This window comes from Thunnus thynnus, chromosome 4, assembly GCF_963924715.1.
Source record: "Thunnus thynnus chromosome 4, fThuThy2.1, whole genome shotgun sequence".
NCBI classification, from domain to species: Eukaryota; Metazoa; Chordata; class Actinopteri; order Scombriformes; family Scombridae; genus Thunnus; species Thunnus thynnus.
In genome coordinates, this window is record NC_089520.1 from 23887390 (window position 1) to 23899523 (window position 12134).

Consider the following 12134-nt stretch of genomic DNA (forward strand, 5'->3'; position numbering starts at 1 on the left):
CTAACCTTAGTCTTTTATTGTTTGCTGTTGAGACTTCACAATGGTTTATTTGTTGCATTGTTGCCACCAAATCTTACCACGTATGAGTTTGAATTTGTTATAATGCTCATTTGTAAATTTCACACTCAAGGTTGATTGCACGGGGGTTTTCATTTTGTTTGTTTTTTATTGCTCCTGCTGATCTCATCTTAAAGGTGAGGAGCTTCTGCAGGGGATGCTGGTGTTGTGAATGGGCTGGTCCCGGTGATCCACGATCACAGGTATTGTGGTTGGAGGAGGGAACAGGGACCGCAGAGAGCAGAGAAAGTTACCAACTGCACAGGGCTGTTTTGTTGGATAAAACCTTTGTTTAAATTGACTTACTGTGCATATAAGTTGAGTCAGCACTAGTGGAAATATGTGCATTGTGTGAAAGCCCTGCAGTTTTGTTCGTGACTTCATCCATCCATCAGCAGCATCGTGCGCTCCGGCGCTTCACTGACCCGCAGACGTCTTCTCTCCGCCGGATCATGTGGATTATTTTGGCGTTTATTCTGGCAGCGGCCGGTCCTGATGGGAGCTGGGGGTGTCAGCTGCCCCACGACTGGAGACCACAGACAGAAGCGTGCCGAGCCGAGCTGGCGGAGATCATAGTCTTCGCCAAGGTGTTGGCGCTGCACAAGGAATCGTACAGCGTGTATAACTACCTGCCGTGGCAGCACGACACCGACCTGCTCTTCTCCGCCGAGATCGAGCTGCTGTGCGACCAGGCGTGGGGCAGCATGCTCGAGGTCCCCGCCGGCTCCAGGTTCAATGTCACCGGCCTGGGCTACTTCCCCTGTTTCTCCTACAGTGTCACCAAAAACAACAACTACTACTTCTTTCTCAGGTGAGAAATCCCTCTGATTTTTTTTAAAATCACAGATGCAGAAAGTTTGAGTGGCCCCTGTCACATGAAGTGCAGTGAGGAGTTCTAGTCAGTCTTTAACAAACGTTATCAGTCAATTAAGTTAGAGGAAAAACGTTTTATGATTCCCAACAAATTGATCAACTGTTTTTTGATCTATCATAACTTGACCTTTACCATATATCTCAAATGTTTCAAGCATATCATCATCATTTTGTCAGTCTGTCTGTGTTGTCCCAAGATGAGCATAACATTGATGTCCCTCTTGCATCCTCTTGTCCAAATGTATTTTATTGCCAGAATAAATCTGTCTTAGCTTTCTCCCATCAGAGAACACATGACAAATTTTCTGTAAAACAGAAAAGATAAAAACTGAACTGGGTCCTTGAGAATCAGGTATCAACTTTGTCAAGTTTTGTGAGGAATGTCTATAGAAACTCATCCAGCAATGACGGACAGCGCTGTTATTGGAATGTATTACCATGAATGCCAAAATGTTTGTGAACAGTAGTATGGTTTGTTATTGTGAAAGAGAGCACACACAGTATTTCATTCTCTGTTAATGTGAGAAGCATGAAGTGTTGAAGCATAGAAGGTTAACTTGTATTCAGCTCAAATGAATGTTAGTTTCGCACATTTACACATAATGTTTACATATTTACATGCAATGGATGAATTTGTTATCAGTCCCTCCTGCACAGAAATACAGATACCATACCATAGAAAGACATTCATCCAGCTTAGTTAATTCATTACACATAATTCATCCAAACTGGACAGTGTATCTAAATGTAAAGAAGAAAGAAAGTTGATTTTTAAACACCTGGCAAGGGACAACAGATGAAAATAAGCCTTCTAGGCAGATGCAGATCTTTTTCTCTTTGTTAAATGGTTCATAACCTTTGGGGAAGGTGTTTGGAAGGTCCAACATTTTGAGCAAAATCCACTATGTAGATGTAATGTCATTTCTATGAGTGTAATGTAAAATCCATGGGTTGAACCCTCACCTCCCCTCTTTGCCTGAGCTGGTTTTACAATGAAAACCAGCAACTCCTCAGACCTGTGCTGAGATCTGTCATAAAGGGAAGTAAGGACTCTCGAAGGATTCAATCAATCGCCAGCCAGTAAGGAAACATTTGCACTCAAAAACAGAGGACTGGCACCATCCTTACTGTACATACTCTCTTTTAATCAGCATGTGATTCCATATTCATTTCAGCTTAATAATATATTTAATAACCTGCCAAACTTTCCGCTCAGATTTCAAAAAAGTATGCGGCAGGTTAATGCTTAAATGTCTGTGTTGGACAGAAACAACACTGTTACTCAGGAAACCTCTATTGCATTCCAGCCAGTGTAATTACAGAGCCAGACTTTTCCCAACAGCTAGAAGGTAAAGCTGCAAAGAATTTTCACTCAGGAGAGTTATCAGCGCGCCAACGGTCAGTAGGACCACCTTTTGTCTGCCCAGCACTGCTGAAATACAGCAGTGTGCCATTCAATGAGGGGAACGTGCACTGACAGGCTTTCCAAATATTTCTCTCACATTCTGCTGTTTCTCTCAAACAGATGAAGAGTTACATATTCAGAGGGGGGGGGGGGGCATTGAAAAGCATTCCTCAGGTTTAATGTTTAGCTGTCCCACATGAGGGTCTGAAGCACAGCCAAGGACAACAGTATTTTTTAATCACACATTATATAGACAGAACCACTCTCACATCTGTGTGATCATGCAGTGCAGTGTGGGAAGACTTTTAAGATGATTTCAAAAGTTTGAGTTAATCACACCTCCAGGGATGACTTTGCTGTCCCCTGTTGTGATGATGAAAACATCCAGACGTTATCCCTGTAATCAGTCTGGCAACAAACCATTGGAAACTTCCTGAAGCTAGTTACAACAGAGATCCATTCGAGTGCAGACCTGATGATAATTAAGAAGTGATTACTGCAGTAAACCAATGCAGTGGTCTTTTGTCATTGTTTACCAAAACATTTTACTTTGCAGATGACTTCTTCAGCCTACAAAGGATATAGACCAATAAGAAACAAAACATAGTTTAGATGGGTATTAAATAATGTGTTAATGATACATGAGTTTTATTATCCTCCTCTGGCTAACAAGTAATGGAAACATTATGAAGTGCTCTGTTGGACTGTAATTGACTGTGCTCTAATTACGTGAGATTCCAAAATTCTGGCTAGGAGGTCACTTTTAAATGGCAGAGATCAGATAACTAGCTAAACCACACGTTTTGGGACATTCGTGAAATACTTTTATTTGCTTTCTTGCCGAGAGTTAGATGAGAAGATTGATACCACTCTTATACCTGTTTAGAATTAGGCTACAGCTAGCAGCTGGTTAGTTTAGCTTAGCAGGAAGTTTGGAGAAAGGGGGAAACAGCTTACAGTAACATAGTGCTGTTCGAAGGTAACAAATCTGCCTAACACCACATTTAAAGCTAGTGAATTACAGACCCTGATACAGATTCCCTATAAAAGTGCAACTTCAGTTTTTCTATAGATTAAATAAACGAGATACATGTTAATCACTGAATTTCAGGGGTGCTTGTAGGTGGATTTTGTTACCTTTAGACAGAGCCAGACTAACTATTTACCCCTGTTTCTAGTCTTTATGCTAAGCCAAGCTACCTGGCTGCTGCCGACCAAGCGTCCATGGACATTGTTTTTTTGGGCCAAATCAGATTGGGCAGTCATGGCCGTTATTTAGCCCAAAAATAGGTGTTGAAAATTGGGCCACATTTAGTCCATCTGATTTGGTCCACATTTGGCCCAAGATGGATGTCTGTTTTGGTCCATAATTAGTCCAATTATAGCCTTAATATAGGATTGCACTGCAACATCTTTGCAAACCATCCAACCATGACAAACCATCTAATTTACAATAACTAACACATTTTCCAAATTTCCAGGTAGTATTAACGCCTGATGAGATGGAAAATGTGTGTTTTCTCCATATACTATTTTTATACATAATTTTAGACAGAGTCAGACTACCTGTTTATCCCGGTTTCCAATTTTTATGCTTAGCTAAACTAACTGGCTGCTGTTATAGCTTCATATTAACTTTTTTACAACCTTATAGAGACCATTTACTGTGGATATTTCTTTCTCTCAAATGGTTTGCTTTTACCTAAGGTCTTACCCACATATTCAATAAGAGTGAATGTTAACTTTCATGAGTATTGCCCATCAGTAGATTGAAAGTAGAAATGGGATATAGCTAAAACATTGCCTTTGTGCTGCTCTGTGGCGTTCTTGTTAATGTGAGACTCCCATTCACAAACCTAAAACAGATCAGTGCTCAGAGGAGTGCTGTTTAGCAACTTTACAACACAGAGTCCTAGACATTGTATGAGTGAGCCAAAACTGAAAAGTTCTCATTGCAGTCTCCAGTGGATGTCCATTTCCTGTTAGAAAAAGCCCAACAAAATTGTCTTGGACAAAAATAGCCTCTCCAATCAATCATGACAGTGCATTCCCAGGACAGGACGAATCAGAACCTAGCGTGGAGAAAAATGCGACCAGGGATCTCCCTAAGGACCTTTAAATGAGACAGATTGAGTGTTCTGTCCAAGCCATATGTTCACTGCTGTTCAATGTTAGCCTATATCTCACTCCTTCAAGATTTTTAACTTATCTCTCAAAAGAAAACAACCAAATATTGTCTTTTTTCTGTCATTGTAAGTCTGCATCCACGACTCCTTCTAACCTCCTTATCGCTGTGCTTACATTTGACCTCTGACCTGTTGACGCAAAACATCAGCTTTTTTCGTACTCTCTCAACACACATACACACACATAACCTCACAAACATCTACACAGTCTCTGACAGGGACAACCAAACTTTTGATGTCCCTCGAGGGATACAAGATGGAATCCAGATGTATGGAAATACACTGCTTCAGTATTTCCTCCCTCACACACTTCACATGGTAGAAGAAGATATGAAACACACACAGTAAATCTCTTTGGCTTGTAATTTGCTGGCTTGACTCACCCACACAATGCTTGAATTTGAAAAAAATAGAGCAGGGTCTGTAAACAAGTCTGCATATACTGTATGTTGAGAGGTTTTGTTTCAAAATTTTCCAACTTTTGCTGCTGGTTTGTGTTCGTCAACTTTATACTCTGTTGTCACTAGAGATTCATTGAAACTGAGTCTTGGATAAATAGTTCAAACCAGTCCATTTGCCATAATTTAAATGGATTGTCTGGGTTAAGTATCACACAATTTCTTGTTGCTCAAGTTTTGTACCATTGTTTACAACGAGGTCAATACATTATCTTCCCTTCCTGCCATGCAGGATGGATGAAAACTACAATATCGTCCCTCATGGAGTGAACTTCCAGGACCCCATCTTCCCGGACACTACTGAGAACCACCGCATGTTTGCCAGCCTTTTCCAGTTTTCCAACTGCACGCCTGGTACTCAGGTCCACACCTACACCCCAGAGTGGGAGGCTCAGGAGGACAGCCGGGTACGTAGCCACTCACAACCACCATCATAGACCACATCCTAGTGTTGATGAAATGTTTGACCTTTTTGACGTCATCTATTTCAGACTCAGTGAGAAAGGACATCTATTTTGATCCAGTTGCCGCAGATTCATAGTGGCTACACACTTGATTCGGGGTTAAAGAGTGCATTGAGCTCCAGTAGCCTGAAGTATGGTAGTGCACAAAAAAGGGATTAAATATTACATCCTGTTGTTTTCAAATGAGTACTACAGAGAAGCTGGCAAGTTATATATGTTCTTAATGCATGGGAAACCAAACGCACATTCTCTGAGGTTTGGCCAGACAAAGAACTCACTATGTTTAAAGGGAAAATCTACTTTAGAAAACATTGTTCTTGCCAGCTCTATGGCAAACCATTTTGTTGTATAATTGACTATTTTCTTATGCCTAAAGATGAGATCCCTAATGTCCAACTAAGTGACATGTGAGTATCTGAAGGTCATTACTCTGTTTAAGGCCTGTGACATTCATTTTGATATACATCAGATTTTAAAATGATTTGGGTCAATAATCTAGAGCTCCAGTTTACACTTTTCTGTCACTGTTTAGTTGATGAAATCTTATTTGTACTTAAACACCATTGGCAAACACTACTGTAACACCTGGTGCTTCTTGACTATGTGAGTTTCCAGCAGTTCGTCTCAAGGCCCATGTGTCAGCGTGTAAATGGTTTCCAGTCACCCGCCAGTGCTTTATCCCCCTTAATGAATATAAACCATTGGCATAATCCCTCTGATTTAGGTCAGTCTTCTTCTGTCTGTTTCCAATCATTTTCTGACTACTCATGAAAGCAAAAACATGGTTTGTATTTCCATTAACAGCAAACTTTTGGGTCAGGCCTGTGATTATAATTACAGAGCAACATTAGATATCAGTGCTGCTTTCTTACATCATTCTCATGATTAGATTTCCTCCTAGCAAACTAAAAACAGACTTTGTTTTTTTCTGGTCCTGAGCAACCATTGTTGACAGCTGACCTAAACTCACATTAGATCAGGTCATGTCATACACATCACATAATCAAGTGTTTTTTGTCAGGAAATCAAAAAAAGCATGTATTCATCATAAAATTTATCGCCAAACTTTATCAGCAATGAAAACATTTTTTCAACAAGCAGAGTTTTCCCACAGTTTTATGTTCCCAACACTCATGCAGAAATATTAGCTTTGAAGGGTCAGTAACACTGTCCTGGTCTGATGGTTGGACACAAAACTAATTCCTGCTCACATGTTAAAAAGATTACAGCTTCGGTTAATATGGTCTAACTAAGTTTTGCTTCCTCACAAAGGTTTCAAACATGTGTCCTCCTGAGATGGTACATGATACTTCAGTCTTGAACAAAATATAAAGCTTTTTCTTTGTGGAATTGGAGTATAGATTACATCTTGGTTGATAAATCCCTGCTGGTTACTAATGGTGTGCCACAAGGATCCATTTTAGGCCCTGCCCTGTTCACCATTTATATAAAGATTATTTTGTCTCTTCTGTGTGTGATTGTCAAATTCCTTTCCACCCAATTTTACAGTATATTAAATATCTCCCTCTGTCCAGTCAGTAATTACAACTCTCCTTCAATGCACTGCAAGACGCTCCAGCCATTTAGTGTTTCACTTTCATATAGTTGGAGGACTTGCAACAGACAGATTTAAAAAAGAGTGGACTGAATCATAGCAGAGGCTGAGATGTCCTGAAAAAACAACTTAGTACTATCTTTTGTTAGACCCTCCATGTCAGGTTAACACCCATATTGTTCAAAATCCATGACCCCAGTTTATGCAGACCTTCTGTTAAAAATGTGCAGTCTCCAAGGCCAAGCCAAGATTACTGATGTGATGTCACCTGAGTGATTTTCTCAGACTTGAAAAAGCTGCCCCTTTAACAATCTTCTAGACCTTAATGCAAATTAAATACAATGCAGGCTCATACAGCTTGATTTTTAAATATAGTATCATATAGAGCACCTTGCTGATAAACTGTGACTGATGTTTTTTGCACTGAACAGCTTTCCTCTGAGTCGTTCAGGACTGGGAGTAATTTCAATATACACAACTGCATTTTATATGATATGGACGCTTTGCCTTCACTGATTGAGAGAGATAATAACTGATGGTACTGTATATATTTCTCTACAAAGTCCTTGTTGAAAAATCTTCTATCTCATCTTTACTGCTCTTGAACTCTGATCCGTACTTAACTACAACGCACCAGAATTGATTTAGAAATGATTGCTTTTCCTGTTATTATGGCAGTCTTATGAAATAATCTGCAATTATGCTTAGAATCAAAGCTTTTATACGCCTTTGTAACTTTGAGAGCATTCTCAATTATCATTTTTTACCTGCCTATAACTGCTTCAAATTAGCCGGTATCCTGTTTATCGTCTATTATTTTACTCTGTTTGTGACTCTGTCAGTTATTATTATAATTTTATCTCCCAGTGTAAACAGGGAGATAAAAGAAGAATCAGCTTACGTTACATACTCTTTTACTTCATTATCAAGCTTTATCTCAGACATGTGCTACAAGAAAGTGCTTATTATTACCAATGACTTCACATTGCATGGGTATTATATAACTGTACTCTTTCTGCTTCCTAGTTTGGATGTCCAGGTGACATCAATATTGCACAAAAGCTTAAAAATGGAGTATTTATATTGTATGTCTTAGAAAGGCGAGTGATTGCATCTCATTCTTGGCTCCAGACTTTTTCAAGGGCAATTACCTAAGTATTCGTCCACACTGTAGTTGAACCTGGAACAACACTGTAGACATGGAAATATGAACCAACTGTAGGTGTCTTATGTTTGTGTTTATGTATATTTTGTCATATCTGGGTGCACGTAGTAGGGATGCCATTTTACACCCTCTGCTTCACATAACTTGATTGTCTTGCTCCTAAACTTCAGCCTTTGCATTATAAAGTTTCATGCCCCTTCAGATCCCATTAGGGAATAGGTAAGAGCACATGGGAAAAAAATTCACAGCTAATATTACAGGGAGTAATGTACTAACCAGTGATGTGGTCCAGCAGCCGGCTGCACATTTTTAACATTTCCTCAAAACCCTCAGCGGTTGTTATCTGATGGCAGGGAATTTACATCAGTGTTTCACGCTGGCCCATGTGGACGCATTAGGATCTGCAGAGGAAATCCACACTCAGGCAGACAGGCATGCAGTCACAGGCATCTGGAGCTAATTTTTTCACCTAGGAAAAGGTCCGGGCCTTTGGATCGTCTTTCGCAGGTTCGCAGGCATGTTGGGTTTCATCTCACAGCGCTATAACAGAGGGTGCATGTTGTGTAACCATTTTCATTACCTCAGATTTATCTTATCCCTACCTGGAGCACAGTGTGTGTTGTCTTTGACTAAAAAGAGCAGGACATACATGGTAACTTTTTTTGACACATTTCCAAATGTCCCATGGCAAGACAGGTGCCATCTCAAAAATATTTGATTGCTTTCTTGCCTTTTCCCCCCTTCCCTTTCTCTCTCTTTTTAGGCAACAAGCTGCCAAAAAAAAAAAAGAATCAGTTTTATTTGACTTACTCATACAATATGCTGAAAGACTTACGAGCTGTTGGCACTGGTTGTCAGCCTAAAGAGCAAGCCAAATGTGTTCTCTTATTTGATTTATCCAGAGGAAATTCAAGTTCCACTGACTGATCAAAAACAGCAGATCTGTCAGGTGCTACATCATAAATGTTACAAAAATACATTAAATCTGACACCAGCATTAAATACAAGCCGTGATGGCATACGTCTCCAAATGTGATTTCACTCAAAAGGCAGTGGAGGATGAAATTCTGTGGGGAATCTTGATGATTTATACTGGCCTTCTTTGAGAAGGGAGTTGTAAGTAACCTGAAAGTAGCTGATCAGCGTTTGACACATGAATGTTTGACAGTTTATCACGTTTTCCTTAAATCCACTTAATCAAATGCTCGTCATGCTTTTCCAGACATTTCAAAAGTATTTACTGTAAAAATTGTAATAAACAAACTTATATCTTACCATTTTTACCTGAACTCCTTTTTCTCGTCACAGTTGTTGTGCTCTACGGTGCAGAAGGCTCTCTTTGAGGAGGAGGAAAGGGTGAGGACTCTCTCCCAGAAGGTGCGCTCCTTGGAGAAAGCCAACGGCCACCTGCGGGAAAAGGTGAAGACCATGAAACGTCTGTTGCGCCAGGCCCAACGAGAGACAATGAAGGAGCAACAGACCCTCAGCCTCAAACAGCTCTATGAGTCAAAGACCCCCCAAACCCATCCGGATCAGGACACTACCCAGGACCAGAAGGGCCCTCCACTCAAAAAGGTCCTCTCAAAGAAGCTAAAAAACTAGTTTTTTCCAACTGTAAACTATGCAAACCAACCTTGGCTCCCAATGAAGTGTCAGAGACAGAGCAAAATGAAAGTGTATTGTGTGAAAAGCTGGGGGAAGTGACAGCAACTGTGGCAATAATTAACAGCAGATTGGTATTTCATGACATTATCCATGTCTTCAACTTAATTAATATGCTTTTTTCAAAAGGAACATACTGCGGTTGCACTTTATGACGAGGCATTAGCTCTGCATGGAAATTTGTTCTGCAGAGAAATTTAAAAAAAAACAACACATTGGTTTTATTGGACCAACCAGCATTGTAATTTTATTTCTGGTAAAATTGAACTGTGCCATTTAGACTGTTGACTACAAAGAAACCATTCATTCCTATTTACATCCTTATCCATATACTTCCAAGAACTGAATGTGTGTGTGTGTGTGTGTGTGTGGAGAGAGGGGCTTTCATTTGACCTATATTGTGTCCCCAGATGAACTAAAGTGAAGGATTAGCAGCCTGTGAGATAAGGGACGTATATAGTTTCACAGGAGTAAAGTGATCTTCATCTAAATCTCCTTAAAGGTGCAGTGTGTAGGATTTAGTGGCATCTAGTGGTGAGGTTGCAGATTGTAACGAACTGAGTACTCTTCCCCCTCACCTTCCATTTCCAAGCATGCAGGAGAACCTATGGTGGCTGCAAAACTCGCGAAAAACATGAAAGGCCCTCTCTAGAGCCAGTTTTTGGTTTGTCCGTTCTGGGCTATTGTAGAAACATGCTGGTGCAACATGGCCGGCTCCATGGAAAAGGACCTGCTCCCTATGTAGATATAAAGGGCTCATTCTAAGGTAACGAAAACACAATGATTCTTAATGTCAGGTGATTATACACTAATTAAAACATAATAATGAATATTATATTCCATTTCTGCCAAGTCTGTTTACTAGATGCCCCTAAATTCTACACAATGCACCTTTAATTCTTATTTCAGCCCATTAGTCCAATATGATCAAAACCCCCCAACTCTCACCTTTGTCTGTTAATTCAGTGGCATCACAAACAATTTTCAAACCATATACCATCAGTGAATAATGAACAAGAGGTTATAGCTGGCAGATGCATTGTTTTGAACAACATGTAGACAATGTTAAAGCAATTTAATTTTATGTGCTGGACACATCATGCATTGTATAAATATTAGAATTGGTTTTGTTTCTTATTTCAGAAACATTATTGCCAAAATCAAATCAACCTTTGTGTTTTGAGAGTCCACAGTTGGACAATCTGATGTGAACATGTCTCATCTTCCGTATATATCATTTACACTGACAGCTGACTTCTACCCTGTTGATGTTCAATCATAATCAAGCTGGGGTTTAAAAGTTAAGGGAACACAAATAACCATTTATTAATTGCAAGATGTGAAATCAATCACTTCATTAGTTTAAATCTTTTAGAAAAATAAGCCATGAGTTAAATGGGATGCTGAAAGACTGTATGCTGGACGTGCAAGGCCGTTGTGAGTATAAAAATACCATGTGTGGTGTGAATGGAGGGACATACAGTAATGCTCTGACTATGTATATACAGTAAGTGTTTCATTGCAGAGGAGCTCCTGTGCTGAAGTGACATGATGTCACATCTTTCTTCTCTAGCATTACTTTTTATTTTCTTGTTAGATCTATTTATATCCTTAAAACTATCCCAAAATTGTTAAATTCAGGGAACTTTACCCCAAGAGTCCTCCTTTTTGCAAGTCCATTCATACAAATTGTAATGAATGAAAGTGTAGTTTTTGTATTTGAAAACAGGGTGCTGAGCATCCATTAAGACCAGCCAGTGAGTCTGGCGTGGTACAGGATTGGCTTTTTCTGTGTCAGAATTTCAAGTTTGCATTTATTATACTTTCTGTATTTGCTGTCATTATTATTTTTCTTTCTCTAAACAATAAACATCTGGTTTGCTTTGCCAATAGCATAATCATTTGTATAACAGTTACTGACATTTTTTTTTAAATAAATAAACTTTTATATAACTTCCTATATGGTTGTTTTTAGTTGATTTCATCTGCATAACACATACACATGTTAAGTTATTCTGAGGATTTTGAAAGAAATAAAACATTTAAAGATTAAAAAATGATTATTGCCAAGATTAGTCTCTGATACACAGTTATGATAACATCTAAATGCAGGAAGTTTTTAGTTTATAAATCAAACAACAAATCAATATTGTGCAGAATTGTAAAAACAGATTCCTATGCAGCACCACATGAACTAGTGGGAAAGGGGGGGCGGGGGGAGTCAGTGTGTGGCAGGACCAAAACATTGAAAAAAGGGATTTGAATTAGACTTCTGTTTTATGCTTGTATCATTTTGCCTCACTATGTTT

The 12134-nt window shown here is 39.3% G+C and overlaps 1 protein-coding gene across 1 annotated transcript; it reads left to right on the forward strand.

Moving 5' to 3' along the window:
* Nucleotides 1-10: 10 nt before the first annotated feature.
* ccdc3b (coiled-coil domain containing 3b) lies at nucleotides 11-11785 on the forward strand. Its single transcript, XM_067587764.1, has 3 exons — nucleotides 11-868; nucleotides 5212-5386; nucleotides 9472-11785. The coding sequence occupies exons 1-3, from the start codon at nucleotides 510-512 to the stop codon at nucleotides 9763-9765; spliced, it is 828 nt and encodes a 275-aa protein (XP_067443865.1). The 5' UTR covers nucleotides 11-509; the 3' UTR covers nucleotides 9766-11785.
* The last annotated feature ends 349 nt before the right edge of the window (nucleotides 11786-12134 follow it).

What these genes read in the sequence shown, in the direction of transcription:
- ccdc3b (XM_067587764.1), top strand. Translation starts at nt 510, where the DNA reads ATGTGGATTATTTTGGCGTTTATTCTGGCAGCGGCCGGTCCTGATGGG. An exon ending in AACTACTACTTCTTTCTCAG is followed by an intron (nt 869 to 5,211) that starts GTGAGAAATCCC and finishes CCTGCCATGCAG; the next exon opens with GATGGATGAAAACTACAATA. An exon ending in AGGCTCAGGAGGACAGCCGG is followed by an intron (nt 5,387 to 9,471) that starts GTACGTAGCCAC and finishes TTCTCGTCACAG; the next exon opens with TTGTTGTGCTCTACGGTGCA.